Raw genomic sequence first — 21359 nt, 5'->3', positions numbered from 1 at the left:
GGCACCCCACTCCAGTACTCTTGCCTGGCAAATCGCATAGACAGAGGAGCCTGGTGGGCTGCAGTCCATGGGGTCGCTAGGAGTCGGACACGACTGAGCGACTTCACTTTCACTTTTCACTTTCAGGCATTGGAGACAGAAATGGCAACCCACTCCTGCATTCTTGCCTGGAGAATCCCAGGGACAGGGGAGCCTGGTGGGCTGCCATATCTGAGGTCGCACAGAGTCGGACACGACTGAAGCGACTTAGCAGCAGCAGCAGCATAGCCCATCTTAATGAACAGGATCCCTGGAGAAGGGAATGGCAACTCACTCCAGTATTCTTCCCTGGAGAATCCCATGGACAGAGGAGCATGGCGGGCTGTAGTCCATAGGGTCCCAAAGAATCAGACACAACTGAGCGACTAACACTTTCAACTTTGAATGAACAGGTCACTCACAAAATGAGAGTGGGTATGTAACCAGCATCTTGTGCAAGTAGCTCTTGTTTTCTGTCCTGTCTGTTTCTGGGATGAATGTTAGACCTCAGCGCCTGAACCTTTTCTGGTGGGGTTAAGCATTGACAGATTGTTCTCTGGAGAACCTGCAGCCCCTATAGTGCCATCAGCAATGCACACTTGCGCCCGCCTCTCCTGCCCTTGCCAGCATCGATAGTTGGATATTTCTTTTTTTTTTTTAATTAATAGACTATTTCTTAGAGCAGTTTTTGGTTTATAGAAAAACTAAACAGAAAGTACAGAGAGTCCCTGTATACTCCCTTTTTACGCACCCCCTACCCTAACCCTCCCAGTTTCCTCCAGTTAGCATCTTACATTGGTGGGGTATATCTGCTACAATTGATGAACCAATGTGGAGGCATTATTATTAACTAAGTCTATATGGCTCACTCTTTGTGTTGTACACTCTGGATTTTGACAGGTATACAATGTCAAGTATCCACCATTACAGACTTATGCAGAATAGTTTCACTGCTCTAAAAATGTCTTATGCTCTGCCTATTCATCCCTCCCCTCCTTCCCCTGCACCCTTGACAACCACTGATCATTTCACTGTCTCTTTAAGTTTTTTCTTTTCCAGAATATCATAGCATTAGAATGATACTGTATGTAACCTTTTCAGACTGGCTTCTTTGACTTAGCAAAGTGTATTTTAAGGTTCCTCTATGTCTCTTCGTGACTTAATAACTTTTCTTTTTATTGCTGAATAATGTTCCATAGTATGAATGTACCACAGTTTGTTTATTGAAGGATGTCTTGATTGCTTCCAGTTTGGGGCAATTATGAATAAAGCTGCTATAAACAGCCATGTGCAGGTTTTTCTGTAGACATAAGTTTTCAACTCATTTGGGTAAATACCTAGGAATAGGATTTCTGGATCTTATTGTAAGAATATGTTTAGCTTTGTAAGAAACTGCCAAACTGTCTTCCAGAGTACCATTTTCCTGTGCCATTTTGCATTCCCACCAGCATTTGGAGTTTTCAGTGTTTTGGATTTTCAGCTCCTGTAATAGGTGTGTAGTGATATGTCATTGTTTATTGGCTGTGAATACTTTCACTTTGATTTTTGGTAATTCAATAAGTATAATATCATCATGATGATTGTTTCTTGTTCTTTAATTACATATTAGAATGAACCGTTTTTGTGTGTTGCTTACTTAATGTTAGTGTTTTATGCTTGTGTGGATTCATATTGTAGCCTTATTTGTCCAGGGAAATTTGGTATTATTCTTGGAGGTTTGTAAGTGTCTGCCGTGGCTTTTTCTCCGCCTAGTTTTCTTTTATTGTGGTAAAATACACAGAACATAAAATTTGCCATCTTACCCATTTTTAAGTATACAGTTCAGTTACCTGTGTTTTGTTTATTTTATTGGAGTATGGTTGATTACAATGTTGTGTCAGTTTCTGCCGAACAACAGAGTGAATCAGTTATGCATGTGCATATACCTGCACTTTTTTAGATTCTTTTCCCACATAGGTCATTACAGATTATCAGTTTCCTGCGCTGTACAGTAGTTCCTTATTAGTTATTTATAAGTTACATGTGTTTTAAATATCATGCCTTATATTTTATTTCTTTACTATTTCCCCCTAATGCTGAGGGTTTTTTAAAGCCAGCTCTTCTGACTTAGATTTCTTATGCTTCAAAGGGCCAAAACTACCTCCTCTTCCTGTTTGAGATCTGGATATTATTCCATTTTGATTAACTGATAATATAAAGTTAACCTTTTTGTCCCAGAGTGGTTTTAAATAACATGTTTCTAAATAACTGTGATGATCCAGTCCCTTCTGAAACTGTCAAATAGCCCTTTCTCAAGCATGCAGTGACCCCAAGCTGAATTCCAGTAACAATTCAAATGTAACAACCTCATATCTGTATTAATTTGTTTGTTGATATAAAGTGATATCTTTAGGATAACCCTTCCAAATTGCCTTTTTTTCTGGACTTTTCTTTTCATGGACTAAAGGTGAGTTTGAAACTAAGCCATGATTGCTCTGTTGAGTGTTTACAAACTAAGGTGTTAAATTCACTTAAACATTTGTCTGAAAATTAGATTTTTAAGTTATCTGTTTTAGCTTAAATGAATGCCATTCTGCAGTAAAGGAGACTGTATTTTCATTGGCTTTTTTGGAATTAAAAATAATCCATTTTACCCACCCTTTTCTGTGACTAATTCAAACCTGTAAAATTGCAGTAGCCAAATAGGAACCATACTAAAAAGCACTTTGGGCTTTTAACATCACTGTGCCTTTTGGAAAGAGATGTTTAGCTGGTGTTTTAAATGTGTCTCTGTTATTAATTTCCTGTTTTCTCTTTAGTTTTTGGAAACCCACAGAACCAAGCCTGTTTCACTACGGGTTTTGTGTGTGCATTGAAGTCTTTTTCTATAATAACAAATACTGAATCATTTTACTACAGCCCTTCCAAATCTGCTTCTTATTTGTTTGCTGCTTGACTCCCTCAGTCTTTGTCCCTCCCAACCTAATGTCGCTTTGTCCTTTCTGAGAAGTTTTCTGTATTTCCACATTAGTAATTATCTGAGTGAAAATTGTCATTTTTTCCCCAAAGTTGAACATTTCTCTGTTTCCAAGCAAATGTTTTCTTTTTTTGGTTCCTCTGTACCCTCTGGGCTGACAGAGTCCAGAAACCCTTATTTCAAATGTTCCCAGAATTCGGGTTAGCAGAAAATGATAGACTAGCAAATAGGTGCCTATAGTCCAGGCGAAGCCCTGATTAGGTGTGGATCAGATTAGATCTGAACCATGACAGAGTGGAGAAGCACGTGGCTACTCTGATTTCCCATCTGTCACACCTCTTATTTTTCTGCTTTGAGGAGACAATTTAAGCCCATCTTTTTTCACAGAGAAAGATTCAGTGTATCTAAAAAGTTTTTCTAAATGTTACCTCGCTGGTAACTCTATGTTTACAACAGGAAACACATTTATATATTATGAAGTCATAGAGCTGTTTCCTGCACCAGAACCAACAATAGGTTAAGTTCATTTAAAAATGTAACAAACAGGAACTGAACTTGCTGCTAATTCTGGGTGTGTCAGTCTCCCTTTTCACCCCTACCTTTTGTCATGGCTCTTATTCCTCACCACACCTTCCCCTAGACTAGCTCTCCATTCAGCTCTCGGGTCATTAGGGAGCTGGTAAAAATTACACCCTCAAAAAGAAAACAGCAGCTACTGCTCCCCCACCCCCAGCTCCCCCCTGCCCTTTGTCAGAGGGCCACAGGAGTTACAAATCTGAAATGTCCAGTACAGGCAGGAACTGCTCAGACCCAGCCATCCTCAGGCAGTGACAAGCCTTCTTTGGCTTTGCCAGTGTCCCTGAAGCAGTACCCAGGTAGTACTGGCGCAGGAGGCTTCGGAGTTGACCATTATTTAACAAAAGAAAGGGAGAAAAATGGCAATCAGACACTTGTATGTGCCTGGCAGCCAAGAAGCAACTTCTCACCATCCACAGTCAGGCACTGTTGGAAGGCGGATTCAGCCATCCGGAAGGGCTAGAGAGCAAGAGGGGACTGTTTTATTAAAGGTTTATGTTATGAGGCTTAAGGAGGAAAACTGAATATTTAGCCTGGACATGAGAACATGTAAAAGAGTGGGGATTTGTTTTCTTTGAGTCTAAAAAGCGTTATTTTGGGAAATGTGGCTGCTAGCTGTTCCTCCTTCTATGTGGTCAGGTTGAGAAGAACCAGGATTAAGTTGCAGTAGGTGAGGTGAAAGTTAAACAACCAGTATTCAAGTGTTCTAAGAGCTGATGTTCTGTTGCAGTGGATTAGCAAAAGGAGGAAATAAACCAGATATTAAGAGGTATGGACTCCGGGGCCAGCCAGCCTGGCTTAGATCCTGGCTTCAGCACTAACTTGTTCTAGGACCTTGAGCAAATTACTCCACCTCTAAGCTTCAGTCACCTCAGCTGTAAAATGGGGGTAGTGTACTCACTTCCTCATAGGATTGTTTTTAAGATTAAAAGAGATAGTATAGAGTACTTTAAACAGCAGCTGACATGTATTAAGGGCTGTATATTTAATAAATGTAATTACATGAACAGTGGCAAGGATTTTAGGGTCATTTGGGCCAACAGTTCATTTTACAGATTAAGAGGCAATAACAGGAGGTGAAATTGAGGTTACAAGCCTTTCTGCAGATCCCAGGCTGTTGTCAGTACTCCTAGCTGTTACAGAAATACTCATTGCTTCAAAAGCATATCCTTTTAGGTTCCCCTTTCATCCCCTTCCCTAGAGCCAGCATTTCTCCAGTAATTCCTGTATGCCTTCACTGTGCTAAATGCTGATGTATGTGACCTCATTTCATCCTGACAGTAACATGTGACGAAGATGCCACTGTTATCCTCATTTTGTTCTTAAGATGTATCATCTAAATTTCAGAGAGGTCTAGTTACTTTCCAAGGACACACAGCTTGAAAGAGGCAAAGTCTAAGTTAGAACCAAGACTGACAGCAGAGCCTGTGTTGTTAACCATGGCACGGATTTTCCTCAGAAAATCTCAGTAGAATACAGATGAGCTAAGTTAAACCAACCATTGCCTCAGCAGCCACAGGGCCTAGCCATAAAGATCTGAGGCCGTTTTGTAATCCCTTTTCAACCTGTAGTCTGCTTTGTTTTCAGACATAGGTCTCTCAGGTGTATTATTTCTGATACAGTGCTGTTAATATGAAAACAGTTCACCAAAAGAACTTCTCTCCCTGGTTAAGAGAATGAAAGTCGAAGGTCCTAGAGCAGTTCAGTAGAGGCCAGGCCCAGGGCTTTCATGAGGTAGGGACCATGTTAGGGGTCATCAGGACTCTGGGCAACACTGGGGTCAGTGCCAGGATCCGAGTAGACCAGAAAAGATGAGTCATATATTGGAATTCCCACCTAGACCAATGGTTCCTTACCTCCTTCAATCCCTGTAAGACTCCCATGACAGTCATGACTCTCCCCTCTTCAGAAAAATGTGCAAGCTCACACATCAAAAACGTGTTATCAGGTGGCTTCAGGGTTCGTAAACTCCAGCTAAAAACCTCCGTATTAGGCAGCAGAGTAGACTGCTTAGGAGCACTGCTCTGGTGCCAAGTGGCCTGGATTCAAATCTTTCACTCACTAGCTGTGCAACCTTGAGTAGAGCTTCAACTCCCTCAACTGTAAAATGAGGATAATAATAGTATTTAATTAAAGGGTCATTATGAGGATTAAACAGGTTACCAAATTTAAATGCCTCGTACATGGTTAGCTCCCTGGCCATAATCACTCTCAGTGGCAGTAGCATTGCTGTCCCCAGAGCTTAGCCCATTCAGTAAATGTTTATGGACAGAAGGAATGAATCACTCTAGTGGAGATGCCAAGTCTAACATAGAACGTCCCCACCAGCGTGTCACAAAGGGGCTATAGTTATGTCAGGGTACTTACCCCACTCAGTCCTTTGAACTGCCAAAGCTCTAGCTGGTTGCTCATGACTTCAAGCACCAGCACCCAAAGTGTGACATACAAATATCCTCTCTGGGTGCCCTAACGTGTTAACAGGCTGGGCAGCACTGATTGAGAAGATGAGCCGGCAGCTAGTAAGAATCCAGTAGGCTGTGCGGACTTCGAGCCCAGGAGAATCCTATGGATGGGTGGCAAAGAGAACCTTGCCCTGGAGCAGGGCTCCAGTATATTCCGTTGCACAGCAGACGCACAGTGAGCGCTGCCAGTCGGGCGCGTCAGTGCTTCCCTGCTACAAGGACCGGCAAGTCACAGCTCGAGGATTTGTGGAGAGCCCGCAGCGAACCAGGAACCGGGTTTGGAGCCCGAGGTCTTGTGTAGGCAACACGTGTTTCAGAGGAAGAGATAGGCATGTGACCCTGGGACGGTGAGTGCCAGGACAACTTGGTGGCCAGGGCTGCTGGGACTAATGAGGGGACCAGCCTTGCCTGCAAGGTGAGTGAATTCTTAGGGTGATAGGAAGCCACTGAAGAGGTTTAATCACGGAAGTAGTAGGTTTATATTTGTACTTTAAAAACAAAAAAAGGCATTCTGACACAAAATTTGAGTGAGAAACAGGCAAGAATTTATTGGCACATATTAGGAGGTTCTTACATTAGTCAACAGGTGAGGTGATACTCAGCTGGAATTAGGTACCTTGACTTTCTTGTCTGTCTTTTAATTATTTAAATTGAGGTATAATTGACATGCAACATTATATTCGTTTCAGGTGTACAACATGAGGCAGTATCTGTATATTGTGAAATGATCACCACGGTCAATTTAGTTAACAGCCAGTACCATATGCAATTACAGAATTTTTTTCTTGTGATAAAACTTTTAGATTTTATTCTCTTAGCAACTTTCAAATATGCAATACAGTTTTATTAACTGTAGTCATCATGCTGTACTTTACATCCCCTGGGACTTATTTTATAACTGGAAGTTTGTACCTTTTCACTCTTTTTACTCATTTTACCTACCCCCAACCCCTGCCTTTGACAGTCACCAATCGGTTCTCTGTATCTATGAATCTATTTTTTTTTAAGGATTCCACATATAAATGAGATCATACGGTGCTTATTTTTTCTCCGCCTGACTTATTTCACTTAACGTAATGTCCTCAAGGTGCATCCATGTTGTTGAAATTGTGTGTGTGTGTGTGTTGCTGCTGCTGCTGCTAAGTCACTTCAGTCGTGTCCGACTCTGTGCAACCAGGCTCCCCCATCCCTGGGATTCTCCAGACAAGAACACTGGAGTGGGTTGCCATGTCCTTCTCCAATGCATGAAAGTGAAAAGTGAAAGTGAAGTTGCTCAGTCGTGTCCGACTCTTAGCGACCCCATGGACTGCAGCCCTCCAGGCTCCCCCGTCCGTGGGATTTTCCAGGCAAGAGTACTGGAGTGGGGTGCCATTGCCTTCTCCGGTGTGTGTGTGTAGCTCTTTGTTTATCCATTCACCCGTCAGCGGACACTTAGATTGTTTCCATGTCTTGGCTATTGTAGATAATGCTGCAATGAATATGGAAGTGCACATATCTTTTCAAGTTAAGGTTTTTGTTTTCTTTGGATAAATGCACAGAAGTGGGATTGCTCGATCAAATGGTAATTCTACTTTAAGTTTTTTGAGGAATCTCTATACTGTTTTCTATAGTAGCTACACCAATTTACATTCCCACCAATAGCACACAGGGTTCCCTTTTCTCCACATCCTTGCCAAAACTTATTTTTTCTTGTCTTTTTGGCAATAAAATATTCTGATAGATATGAGGTGATATCATTATGGTTTTGATTTGCATTCCACTGGTGATTAGGGGCATTGAGCATCTTTTCATGTACCTACTGGCCATAGAAAGCTGTCTGTTCATATCATCTGCGTGTTTTTTCAGTTGGAGTGTTTGGCTTTTTGCTACTGAGTCATTTGAGTTCTTTGTGTATTTTGCATATTAGCCCCTTATCAGATACAGGATTTGCAAATATTTTTCCCATTAATAGGTTACTTTTTCATTTTATTGATGGTTTCCTTTTAGTTTAACTTTTTAGTTTTTTTAGTCCCAATTGTTTATTTTTGTTTCCTCTGCTTTTGGTGACAAATTCCACAAAGAAATCATTCCCAAGACTGGTGTCAAAGAGCTTACCACCTATGTTTTCTTCTAGAAGCTTTATGGTTTCAAGTTTTAAATTCAAGTCTTTAATCCATTTGAATTAATTTTGTGTATGGTATAAGATGGTGGTATTCCTAGACTTCTGAGGATAAAGGAGGAATCAAGAATGACCCCACTGGGAATCCCCTAGTGGTCCAGTGGTTAAGACTCTGTGCTTTCACTGCAAAGGGGCTAGGATCAATCCCCGGTCAAGCAACTGAGATCCTGCAAGCTTCATGGCCCCCCAAAAGAGAATGACCCCACTGATTCTGGGTGAACAGATGGATCTGAGCACAGGAGAGATGTCAGAATGGTCACAGAGAACCAGCAACAGCGGAGCTGGCCTTCTGTCTTCAGTGGGTCTCCCTTCTAGGGGAGTGAATTTAAAAATGGGTTTTATAAACAGTTGACTTGTTTATTTACTGACTTGTTTGGCTGCACTGGGTCTTGGCTGCGGTATGCAGGATCTTTCGTTGTGGCCTGTGGTTTCTAGTTCCCTGACCAGGGTTCAAACCTCGGCCCTGTGCTTTGGGAGCACAGAGTCTTAGCCTCTGGCCTAGCAGGGAAGTCCCTAAAAGTGGGTTTTGATTAATGAAATCTTACTTTACAACCAGTTTGGCTGGCATGTTTCTCTTGAATGCTCAGTCTTTAGAATTCTTAAATGTGTATATTTCAAACTCTCTTAATAAAAGCCAACATAGTTCTCTTCTTTGAAGAATTCATCTCTTTTTCTTCTTCTTCTTGGCTGGCCTCATTCACTCTCTCTTTGTGTCTTTGCAGCAGGAGGAAGCCATGCAGCTCATAATATGACACTGTCCATTTTCTCAGATTTGTGACGCAAAAGGAAATCTCTAACCTCAGCTGTGGCTCCGGTGCTGGGAAGAAGCCAACTTCATGTCTGAGTGCACGGGCAGGAGTTTGCCATGGAGAGCTTGGGGCTGCAGCCGGTGACCCTCAGTGATGGGACGACGGCCTACGTCCAGCAAGCTGTCAAAGGTATTTCCACGGACCACAGAATCCCGCCCTGTCCCAGTCCAAGAGTCTCACGACCACCCTGCCCTCTTGCCTGCTTGCCACAACTTGCTCTGCATGAGAATATCTCAAGGTGATTGATGGAAAAGTGACTCTAAAATATAATGCCACCTAGGGAGGCTAGAAAATCAGATTAGCCTAGCTACAGGAGCCAAGATTCCCTTATGTGTGGTAAGAGGTTCATAAATATTTCTGGCATGGATGAACACAGTGCTGCTTGTGACTTCCTGCTTTTCAACTATTCCCTATCCAGTTTTCTCAGTTCTTGCTAGAAGCAGTTCATTTTAATTTAAGCAAGTTTAAGCAATCAAACTATCTTCCAAGCATGTACAACATACTCTTTAGGTTCAGGGTAGGGGCCCCCACTAGGATGACCAGAAAAAATGTACAGGGCACATAGTTAAATTTTAATTACAGATAAACAATGAATAATTTTGTAGTGTTAGTATGTTCCAAATACTGCATGAGAAAGCTATGTATAAACATAAGATTAAATACTAAAATCAATAACATAGTAACACCAAGTACTAAAAAAAAAAAACCTTCACTGTTTATCTGCAATTCAGATGTACCTGAAATTCAAATTCTCAAGGAACTTAAATTCAAGGGGGCATGGAGTCAGAACAGAGCATTGTTGAAGAGCAGGGCCTTCTGGCCAGGACACTCACTGTCCTGAGAAGCTCCTTCTTTTCGCCAGCATTTACAGGCACGCCAGATGGTATGCATGTCTGTCTTGGACAGCACTGGCCAAACACTGCCTCGTTGCTTCTCTTTATTTTGCCTTTTCTGCACTCTGTGAGCACCGCCATCCTCATTTCTCCACTGTCTTTGCAACATTGCCCTCCTTCATTTCAACACATTATCAAAATGTATTTCAGGTCCCAAGCTTATAAATTGTTGATTTCATTTTAAATCGGCTGCTTCCTGATGACAACAAAGAGGCTCCTTAATAGCATCAATAGGTTCTTTCCATATGATGACATGTGGAGCTGGCTGGCTTTGTTTTCTTGAGAATGGACTTCTCTAGAACACTTGTGAAGCCTGCAGCCTTCCCATCAGAGGTCTTTGCCCTCTCACAGCAGTCTTAGTGGGATGGAAGAATTCAGGACCTGTCAGTCGGGCTGCGTTTACTCTATGGACCTGGGTATTCCCCTTGCCTCAGTCTTCTGTTACGAATTAATGGTTGAATGAATGAAGAAAAAAAAAACAAGTGGCTATGCTTGGCCTTGGAAAGCTACTCTCTTTTCTTATGTCTTTCCTTCTTATGTCTGGATGATCTCTTTACCTCTCCGACCTCCCCATTTATATCTTTCTCTTGTCACTCTTCCTGGCTCTGTTCTCTTCTTCCTCCATGGTGCTATAGTGTGTCCTTACATGCATGCACACACATACTCACACCCAACAGATTTCATACTGCTTAGAGTATGAGCTGGCCTTGAGGAACCAGAACTTCACTGTCCTGAAAGGCAGCTCTCTTGCTGATGAGCTCCTCTGATGCTCTCAACCAGTGCACTTTCATCTCTGTCAGCAGGGAGCTCTCTGGGCCCAGCTTAATCAGCCGGAAGCCCTAAAATGTTATGAGACTTAGCTATAAACAGGGTAAGCATGAAATGTGTTATTCAAAGCTGACAGTTTGGAGAGTGGAAGAACATGCTCTGAATAAAGGCACCGGGACCATTCCAGGCAAAACAGAACCTACAGTCGTCTCTGCAGTGGGGTATGAGGGCCCAGACAGTCAGCTTTTCTCCCCACCTCCAGCACCCCATGCCTCTCCCCATTGTCATCTCTGCTTGTTAGAAGTTCTAGGTTGAGAATTTTCCCTTAATAACTCTTCTCAGCATACTGTTTCCTGTCTTGCAGCAGTACCCACTCTCCTAGCAGAAGCTCTCCTGATACTTTCAGATCCCCGAGTACTAGTGTTCTTGGCAGGGCAGCCTGCTGCTTGCTGGGCAGGAGGGAAGAGGGGGTTGCTCTCCCCTCGTCTCAGCTGCATTTCTCTCCTACTTCCTACCTTTGTCCCCGCCTTACCTACTCTGGCTAGGTTGTAGAACTGTTAGTTACAGACCCAAGAAAACTGACTTTGGGGACAAGTTTGAAAATTCTTCTGAGGGGTAGACGTCAGCAGAGGTGAGCCAGAAGTAACTGTCTGGTCTTGAAAATTGTAAGTAAATGAACAAAGAAACCACTTGACATTGAGTCTTCAGTCTCCCTTCTTCCCTTTCTCACTTCCTTTACCTCTTCTCCCTTTCAAACTCCCTGGACATAAGGAGAGGCCTATATAATTCTAATTCTAAATCTAAGAGCCTTTTGCTCTTAGGAGAGGAAACGGAGGCACAGAGAAGTTAAATAAGTTGTCTGAGATCACACATCTGTTAAGAGAGCTGAAATTCAAACCCAGGAGATCTGGACTGGTTGTAGAGCTCTTTGCTTTTTTGTGTGGGTGGGGCGTGCTGTGCTGGGCGTTTGTTGCTCCACAGGCTTTTCTCTGGTTGCAGCGAGTGGGGACTACTCTCTAGTTGCAGTGGCTTCTCATGTTGCAGGGCTCTAGGGCACCCAGTCTTCAGAAGCTGCTGCATGTGGGCTCATTTGTGGCTCCTGGCTCTACAGCACAGGCTCAGTAGTTGTGACACACGGGCCTAGTTACTCCATGGCATGTGGGATCTTCCTGGACCAGGGATCAAACCTGTTTCTCCTGCGTTGGCAGAGGGATTCGTCACCATTGAGCCGCCAGGGAAGCCCCAGAGCCCATTGCTTTTGACCTGTAAGTTATGCTGCCTTATCAGAGGGTCTTGGTCTTGGCATACTGCCACAGTAGGAGACAACAGAACATATTTTGATTTAGTTAATTTGAGTCAGGTCTGAATTTGGATCCATTTGGGGCCTTACCAGATTTCAGGGAATGCTTTGTTTGCCCTTTAGCTCAATCTCAGCAGCTTACTGCCAGATTGGAAGGCCCTGCTTTGGCATGGGTAGAATAATAAATGAAGTTGCTCCTCCTGTGAGTGACAGAAGGGGAATCTTGTGGGAGCTTAGGGTTCTTCATGGCAGGATGTCTCTACCTCAGTACCTCTGAGGCCCAGACCTGGGAGGCAGGGAGTGAGGTAACATGGAGAATGTCTAAGCTGTGCTTAGACATGCAGACTGTGCCTCCAAAAGGCCTCTACTAAAGCAGGCAAGTGTTCCTCAGCCCTCTTCTGGGCCTGGCCCACTTCTCTCCATTTCTGCCCCCACAGGAGACAAGCTTCTTGAAGGGCAAGTGATCCAGCTTGAGGATGGGACCACTGCGTACATTCACCAAGTGACAGTGCAGAAAGGTGAGGGCATCCCAGGACACCCCTGCCACATGAGGGAGGCCAGGCAGCCTCCGCTGAAGGAGCCCTGCTCCCTGACCCCACGCTCCAGAGAAAGGCAGGCATTGCTCTCATTACAGAACCTCTTTCCTTTGAGGATGGACAACCCGTGCAGCTGGAAGATGGCAGCATGGCCTACATACACCGCACACCCAAAGGTGGGGTCACAGTCCTCATGAGTGGTGAGAAGGAAGGGAGGCAGAACTGGCTGGAGGGGGATAGCATTGTGTACCCTGGGAGCTGGGGCAGAGACATGGAGCTGTGGGCCCCACGCTCACCTGGATTAGCGGGCACCCCTGCCTTTCCTGGCGTGGACCGCAGGAGCAGCTGCTTCTGCCCCTAGGAGCCTGAGCATGAGAGTCCATGGCCTGGGCCTGGCGGCTCTGGCTTCAGCACAGCCACAAAGTGTTAAGGCTGTAAGTATGATCCAGTAACATCATCCAAAACCAGGACTACACACTTAAGTCACATTTTTTTAAGAATGAAGCTTTTAAGGTACTGAAGAATAATGGGTTATTTCTTCTACAAGTAGTTTTTTGAGCAATTACTGCATGCCAGGCACTAGGTGTGGCGTATACAAAAGAGAACAGGGTTGGACATAGTCCCTGCTCTCCTAGAATCTAGTGGGGGAAAGGGCTTGAGATGAATCATCATGAACTGATCACTGCAAATGGGGTTCAGACTCAGGGAGGGCTTTTCTGAGAAAGTGACGCTTGGGCTGGGAGCTGGAGGATGGAGTGGGCCTAGCTGGGAAAGAGCGATGGCAAGAAGGGTTCAGTACTCGAGACAGAAGGAACAGCATGTGTGACCTGGAAACGGGGATGGAGGTGGGCAGGGAGAAAGAAGGGCACATTCATGGAACTGCCAGGAGCTTGAGTCCTGGAGGGGAGGGCAGAGTGGGTGAGGTGAAGCCAAGCAGAGAGGACAGGGGCCCGAGCACTGGGGCTGCAGAATAAGGGTTTGGGTTTTTATCCTGAGGCCAGTGGACATGGTTGAACTGCTTAGGCTGTCAGGTAACAAGACCATACTTGTGTCCTGCACAGCTCCCTCTGGATGCTGTGCTGCCTGGAGGGAACTAGACAGGGTAAGGGGCCACCAGTCAGGAGGTTCTTATGGTCGTCTCGGCCAAGATGATGGTCCTCTCAGGTCCTCACCGAGCTTGTGCGTTCCCAGTCAGTACTCTGTAGAGGACCTCATCCTTAGGAGAGGTGGCCCCAGAGGGAGGGCCAGCCAGAGTGGACCACCAAGGTAAGGGAGCAGGAGAAACCCGAGGCTAAGACCGTCCTTGGTATATGTACCTCTGCTTACCTCAACGCCCAGGTCCCAGCCACATCTCTTGCCCTTGTGCAGCTTCTGGGCTAACCACATGTTCCCTGCAGAGGGCTATGACCCCAGTGCCCTGGAAGCCGTGCAGCTGGAAGATGGCTCCACTGCCTACATTCACCATCCCGTGGCCGTGCCATCAGACGGCGCCATCCTGGCCGTGCAGACAGAGGTGGGGCTGGAGGACCTGGCCACAGAGGATGACGAGGGCTTCAGTGCGGACACAGTGGTGGCACTGGAGCAGTACACCAGCAAGGTGAGCTCTCTAGACGACAGGGTTAGTCCTGTGCCTGCACATGGCCAGGGCTACTCCCTGCGACCCCCAGCCCGGCTCCCCCGACTCATCTCTCACGGGTCATCTTCTTGGGCAAGCGTCACAGCCCGGCTGGGGCGGCCAACAGCTGTGTACACTCCCGCTTGTTTATGTGTCTCTGCAGAGGGAAGGCAGCTGTAAGAAACAGTGATACCCATACGGTGGGAACTTAGGCCCAGCTTCACTTTGGCTGCACTGTCTGAGAAAACCTTTGCCAGCGACTTTTATTAGTTTTCCAGTCCTCTGAGGTCAGATGTTCTTGTGTTTATTTCTTCTCTGCGACTCATTAAGTCATTTGGGAAAATAACCTCAGTAGGCAGTGACGAGAGCAGATGTAGCGGAGCAGCTGGGATTCTTGGAACCCAGGGCTTGCACAGTAGCTCAGCTGCAAAGAAAAGGGATCTTGGCTTTCCAAACATTAGTCAGTCTAGGCTCTCTCTGCTGGGGCCGTGGTCCTGCCTGTAGGGGAAACCGGTTCAGAGATCTGAGAGCCTTCCAGACCAGGGTCCTCCCTCCCCAGCCGAACTGTAGCGCCTCAGGGTGGATGTGGCAGGGCTTCCTGGAGCGCGCATTTTACCCAGGGACTGGGGGAGTTGTTTTTATAATTAAACTAGTATGGCTATATCATAGAAGAGAAGAGGAAGTCCTTATGTCTTTTCAAGTTGAAAAGACACTACAAAACTTTGCAGTAGGCCCTTCTGGGCTATGCCCACTCCCACCCCCATTCTGTAAGATGTATTTTAGAAGCTTACTGCTATTGGAAAGACAACCAAGCTTTAATTGGAGCCCTGAAATCTGTGCGGGCTCTGCCTCTGCCGTGTGCTGCCTCAGTCACTCCCCTCCGAGGCCTCAATTTGTTCCCATCTCATATGAGTTGGGGCCAGATGATCTCAGAGAGTCACTTCCAGCCCTGAAGTTTTGATTCCCTCAAGAACCAGCGGGACATGGGAGTGAAATCTGAACACTTGACTGGGTTCGCCTGCCGAGCAGGCCCAGCCACCTGTGACCCTCTCCTGCCACCCACCAGCTACTCGAGTGTCCGGGAAACTTTGTCAGCTGCCTGACCCCTTGACCTGGAGCTGACTAGACAGACCCGCTGTGGATTTGGCCTCCCTCCTTTGACTCCTGCTCACCATGCCTTCCAGAGTTCAGTTTCAAGAGCTCCTGGGAAGGCCACGGTGTCCCAAAAACAAAGGCTAAGGGACAGTTCCAGCAGGACTCTGCCCAGGAAAGCACAACAGTAAGGCTCCCTGAAGCCAGAGGCTGGTGTGGAATGGTTTTTGGCAGGAGAGAGGGAAAGGAAGGGCTTGTCAGCAGCCGGGTGCTACAGGTAGAACTGGGCTTCGGGTGGGACTCACAGGCCCCTGCCCTGGGCAGCTGTGCACTTTGTCGGTTGTGGCCACCTCGCTTCTGGTGAGCCGAGGTGAGCTTGTCCCCATAGCCAGCCCCTTGGCAGTGCCCCTTCCGAACACAGGTTTCCCCAGGGAGGAGGGAAATCTGCTCCCGTCAGAGGATAAACGTGTCCAGAGCAGCAGCCTCCACGGTCAGAAGGAGGGCAGCTGGCCCTCAGCCCAGCTCGAGTGTGGCCATTGTGACCACTCCTGCCCGCACCTTACCTGCCCGTCTAAGAGATGCCCTTTCTCCCCAAGATGTCAGAGCGCCAGTGACATTTAGGCATCTCTGTCCGTCAGAGCTGGTGGTGACTCCACTGGCCAGCCCTGTTCCTTCTGCAGCAGGCCCAGCGTCTGCTTCATCTGTCGAGGTTGATCACCCAGGTTGTGCTTCTCCCCCTTGGCAGGTTTAACCCTGTTTATTGGGTCTTAAGCTGCCAGCTGGTCCCTATGTCCCACCTCTTCCCTACCTTCTTTGAGGAGAATACACATAGGGACCCCAAGATTTTTTTCCCTCAGGTTCTGCATGAGAGCCAGGCTCCTCATAATGGCAAAGGACAACAGGTTGGGGACAGAGCATTCCGCTGTGGCTACAAGGGCTGTGGGCGTCTCTATACCACCGCGCATCACTTAAAGGTAAGGTGGCTGCAAAGAGCTCTTAGCCTTGTTGTCTTCCCAGCAGGCTGTAATCCTGCCTTCCTGCTTTGACTGCAACTGGTCCCTGACCTCAAGTTGCTCATTGCTTCCTGGAAGGAAGAGATGAGTGTACAGGAATGTCAGTACGGGGGCCTGTGACACACGTGAAGAGTGCAGGAGGGAAGAGCATCAGGGAAGGCTCCCTGGAGGGGGCATCTCTGCTGAAGAGGAAGCAAAATAAAGGAGGTGGCCAATGCTGATACTCTGGGCCCTAAAGAAACCAAAGAGCCCATTCATACCCTCTCCCCTCTGAATGACATGGTTGCTTGTCCTCACAGGTTCATGAGAGAGCTCATACCGGTGACCGTCCATACAGGTGTGATTTCCCCAGCTGCGGAAAGGCCTTTGCCACAGGTAACCTACCTGGATGGAGACCAAGGTGGACTGCCTTCAGCTGAGGGCAGAGGGCTCTAGGTTAGCTCTGAATGTTCCCTCAAGGGAGCCAAGCACCAGGCTGCCTTCCGGAAGAAACTGCGGTCTTAGGGCTCCAGCTGCAGGGCACTGTCACTGCAGGAGACCCTGTCAGGGAGGCAAGAAGCAGCCCTGACACAGACCAGCGGGGGGCGCCAGTGGTTGGAGGGCTTGCCTCCCTCTGGACTTCATTTGCCCTCTCAGTTGGGGCCCTGAGGTCATAGGTTCTCTGGATCTCCTCTTCCACGGGTTCTCGAATGGCGCCAGCTGGCCCTGGACAGGGCAGGGAGCAGGGACCGCTGCCCCAGCCCCACTTCTCTGCCCAGGCAGCGGTGGGACGGAGGCAGACACGGGCGCTTTGTGCCAAAGGAGGCCCAGAGCCTCACAGGGCACATCTTAAGGGAGAGCGCCTCTGCCTTAGGAAGACAGATGGTGAAGACAAGGCCCCGCCCAGTGCTCTTCTCACCCCTTCCCCTCCCCCCGCCCACCCTGGGACAGGATATGGGCTGAAGAGCCACATGCGCACCCACACTGGTGAGAAGCCATACAAGTGCCCAGAGGAGCTGTGCAGCAAGGCCTTCAAGACCTCAGGAGACTTGCAGAAGCACGTCCGGACCCACACTGGTAGGCCGGGCCCTGCCCGCCCAGCCCGGTTAGGACCTGGCCCCAAGCCCGGGGCTCAGCCCGCTCTGCGGGACCCCTTGCTGAGCCGCCCTCACCCAGCGGGTCTCCACAGGTGAACGCCCCTTCCGGTGCCCCTTCGAGGGCTGTGGCCGCTCCTTCACTACATCTAACATCCGCAAGGTACATGTGCGCACCCACACAGGCGAGCGGCCCTACACCTGCCCTGAGCCCCACTGTGGCCGCGGCTTCACCAGCGCCACCAACTACAAGAATCACGTGCGCATCCACACAGGTGGGCCAGCTGGCATGCGCGGGCCTCCCCCTCTGAGGCCCCAGCCCCTCTACCGAAGGCTTCTGACCTGAGACACCTTCTCAACAGAGGGTCATTGCAGGCTGGTCCGCGGGCGGGGCACAGGGTCCCGAGGTTCCAGCTGTGCCCCCAGAACCGCTCTTTCACTTGCAGTGAGTGAGCAGTTCCTCCATTACCAGTTGGGGCTGATCTCATGGGCACTGCTGGCCTTGTCAGCCCCCGGCCCCCATCTGCACCCACCTGAAATCTGCCCCCTCCAGCTGAGCTCCCAGATAAAGGCCAGGGTCAGGCACAATGGGGAGAGAGCAGAGTGAAATGTCTTCGGCTCCTCACGTCGTCCCTTGTCCGTGTGACTCCCGTGTATCCTAACCCTCCCCCAGTGTTACGTCCCTGCCTAGCTTCTGTGTCATCTCTCGGACACACGCGTCCCCTCCCTCTGCCATCATGCCTGGCACATCCCCGTCAGTCATCCCTCTCTCTCTCCTGCTGCTTCTGTTCACAAGGCCCTGGTGCCCCTCACCAGCCCCTTACTGGCCTCAGCCTTGCCCGCCCCCGTGTCTTCTCTCCACCTTGTCTGCAGGCACCGTGGTCCCATACTCACTTCCTCTGTCTCTGCTGCTGGCCACCTTCCCCAGCTCTGTCCCTTCAGAGTCCCAGATCCAAGTCGCTCTTCCTCCCTCTGGCTCTCTCTTCGCCAACCCTGCCCCTCCTGCTCCCTCAGTTTCCCCCTTGCCAGCCCCAGGTCCCACCCCCCTCACAGCCCAGTGTCCCCAGGGGAGAAGCCATACGTTTGCACGGTGCCAGGCTGTGGGAAGCGCTTCACCGAGTACTCAAGCCTGTATAAGCACCACGTGGTGCACACACACTGCAAGCCCTACACCTGCAGCGCCTGCGGCAAGACCTACCGGCAGACCTCCACCCTGGCTATGCACAAGCGCAGCGCCCACGGAGAGCTGGAGGCCACGGAGGAGAGCGAGCAGGCCCTTTACGAGCAGCAGCAGCTCGAGGGTGAGGGCTGTGGGCAGGAGGTGAGAGTGGGGACGAGCCGGCCTCCCCATGACCACCTGGGGGCAGGTGCCAGCCTGGGTTCTCCTTTACCAGCCGCCTCTGCAGCCGAGGAGAGCCCGCCACCCAAGCGGCCCCACATTGCTTACGTGTCAGAGGTGAAGGAAGAGGGCGATGACCTCCCTACCCAAGTGGCTATGGTGACCGAGGAGGACGGGGCCCCCCAGGTGGCTCTGATCACTCAGGATGGTGCCCAGCAGGTACAGGCCGGGGGGCAAGGGGTGGGGTGGGCCCCTCTGACTGGTACCCCCTCTCTCTCTCTCCCTCTCTCTGGGGAGCTCCAGATTCTAACAGCCCCATCTTCACCCAGGTTCTCTTTTTCACCCTTGTGGATCTCAAGGGCCGAGGGCGAGGCTCCCAACTCCCTATAACACAGGCCGCCTGCTCGTGCGTCCAGCTCAGTCTCTGGGGCTTCTGGAGCACAGCTAGTAGTTTCCCTTTTTCCTTGAAGGCTGACAGGTCCTGTTTCCCGAGTGAAACACCTGGATGTCCTCCTTCAGAGAGAGGCATGTTGGTGTATGGGCCAGAGCACGGTGTGGCCTCTGGAAGCCTGGGCTTTCGCGCCAGCAGCATAACCAGCCTCTGTCTGCACGCTCACTGTCGAGTGCATCTGTGACTTCAGAGTTGATGACACGGGTGAAATTGGGTAGAGACCCTGAATTGCATGGAACAGAGCCCTGATGCAAAGTGGTGGTGAACAGACGTGGTCAGCAGAGTTCTTCCAGTGTAGCCTCTCTGCAACCAGGGCCTGTTTCACTTGCTTGTCCTGATCCCTCTGCCCTGTGACAAGAAGCTAATCCTCTAGTCTACCAATAAGCAAACCTGAAAGAGCAGCTTCATCTGCCTAGGGGCTTTCAGACAACCCTCCCCTCCACTCCTAGCTCATCTTCCTCCTTCCTATTGGCAGGTCAGCCTGTCCCCGGAAGACCTGCAGGCCCTGGGGAGCGCCATCAGTATGGTGACCCAGCACGGCAGTACCACCCTCGCCATCCCCAGTCACGACGACGACCTTGCCACCCCTGGCACACACACGGTCGCCATGGTCAGCGCCGACGGCACCCAGACACAGCCAGTACGACCAGGCCATTTGCTTGGGGTTCTTCCTCTCTCATCCTTCCTTTCTGTGGGACAGGCCTTAAAGTGTGGGCTAAATTAGTCCAGCCTTCTTAGGAAGACCAAGATTCCCACAGATAAAGCATCTTCCCTACAACTCCTCTGGGTCATCAGCAACTCTTTGTTGACAAGCATTGCTCTGAGAGTCAAGAGACAGTTTGCTTGCTGCCATAGGCATGTTGCATGTTACTTTTCCATGAGCTTTAGTCCATTTTCAAATAAGGGTATTAAATTACCTGTGGGGCCTTTTACAGCTCTGTCCTTCTGTGGCTCAAAATTCATAAATTAAGTTGGCTGTAAGTTAAAGAAACATACAGCCCCCACTTAGGGCTTCCCTGGTAGTCAGTCAGTAAAAGAATCCGCCTGCAATGCAGGAGCTGCTGCTACTGCTAAGTCACTTCAGTCGTGTCCGACTCTGCGACCCTATGGACTGCAGCCCACCAGGCTCCCCTGTCCCTGGGATTCTCCAGGCAAGAACACTGGAGTGGGTTGCCATTTCCTTCTCCAGTGCATGAGAGTGAAAAGTGAAAGTGAAGTCACTCAGTCATGTCCGACTCTTAGTGACCCCATGGACTACAGCCTACCAGGCTCCTCCATCTATGGGATTTTCCAGGCAAGAGTACTGGAGTGGGTGCCAACCCAGGTTCAATTCCTGGGTTGGGAAGAAAGATCCCCTGGAGAAGGAAATAGCAACCCACTCCAGTGTTCTTGCCTGGAAAATTCCATGGAAGGAAAAGCCTAGTGGGTTATATAGTGCATGGGGTCTCGAGTCGGACACAACATAGCGACTAAACCACCACTGCCACAACCCCCATTTAGCTCTCAGCCCCAAGCTAGCTCATTAATCAGACTCATAATGATTTTATTCATTTCCTTCTGAGTTGTTCCCAGCTACCTTGCTTGAAGGGATTTTTTTAGATTGGGGATTGGGAGAATAGGTAGGTTGGAAAACCTCATTCTTAATATATATTTCAGGTCACAATCATCACCTCTGGGACTGTGGTGGCTGAGGACTCAAGTGTAGCATCCCTTCATCGTCAACAGGTGGCACTGCTGGCCACAGCCAACGGAACTCACATTGCGGTGCAGGTGAGGAGACTGGTGGCTGCAGAAAGAAGCGCGAAGGGCAGGGAACTCGGTGGAGGACTAGAAGAGGACAGCATTCGGGTCTGAAGGTGCCCATTTCAGACGACAGATCCCTTTCTGCCTGCATCCACACACCTGTCTCAGGCCCAGGCTCTTCCTTCACTGAGGCAGGGTGGGGAGCCCCTTTTGACCTTCATGGTAAATTTCATGGCAGTCTGCCTTGCAGTCTCAACCCTTCATTTCTTCGTGTCCCTATTCCTTCATCTGGAAAATAAGGGGGCTGAAGTAGATGATTATTCCAGCCCGCCATTCCCCTTCCATCAGCAAGCTGCTCTGTCTGACCCTGGACTGTTCCATGGCTCCTCACCATGCCTAGCGTAATAGGGTTCTATCAGTGAACTTCCTGTTTCCTGGGGCCCTACTGAGTGCTCAGGTGTGTGTGACACTGGGTGGGCGGAGGACATTCAAGAAAGTAGACCACATACCCTACCACTGGGACCTGGGAGGGAGGATCTCACTCTCTCCTTCCTTCT

At 48.7% G+C, this 21359-nt stretch overlaps 1 protein-coding gene across 7 annotated transcripts in view; it reads left to right on the top strand.

The window, feature by feature from the left end:
- Window positions 1-21359, top strand: part of ZNF76 (zinc finger protein 76) — a 29069-nt gene that overhangs the window by 6833 nt on the left and 877 nt on the right. For 2 of the 7 annotated variants that reach the window (XM_040249859.1, XM_040249860.1), the window contains exons 2-13: window positions 8941-9108; window positions 12378-12458; window positions 12575-12652; window positions 13874-14073; window positions 16041-16157; window positions 16496-16571; window positions 17127-17252; window positions 17365-17544; window positions 18337-18570; window positions 18664-18827; window positions 19535-19699; window positions 20716-20829. In XM_040249859.1, coding sequence (XP_040105793.1) covers window positions 9036-9108; window positions 12378-12458; window positions 12575-12652; window positions 13874-14073; window positions 16041-16157; window positions 16496-16571; window positions 17127-17252; window positions 17365-17544; window positions 18337-18570; window positions 18664-18827; window positions 19535-19699; window positions 20716-20829 — 1608 coding nt within the window. In that variant the 5' untranslated portion in view covers window positions 8941-9035. Of the gene's footprint in view, window positions 1-8940; window positions 9109-12377; window positions 12459-12574; window positions 12653-13814; window positions 14074-16040; window positions 16158-16495; window positions 16572-17126; window positions 17253-17364; window positions 17545-18336; window positions 18571-18663; window positions 18828-19534; window positions 19700-20715; window positions 20830-21359 lie in introns of those variants that run through there. The other 5 variants (XM_040249862.1, XM_040249863.1, XM_040249861.1 and 2 more) reach the window with 4 other exon arrangements.

Source organism: Oryx dammah, unplaced genomic scaffold (assembly GCF_014754425.2).
Source record: "Oryx dammah isolate SB20612 unplaced genomic scaffold, SCBI_Odam_1.1 HiC_scaffold_11, whole genome shotgun sequence".
NCBI classification, from domain to species: Eukaryota; Metazoa; Chordata; class Mammalia; order Artiodactyla; family Bovidae; genus Oryx; species Oryx dammah.
The sequence above is the reverse complement of the archived record's forward strand: the minus strand, read 5'-3'. Positions and strand labels throughout refer to the sequence as shown.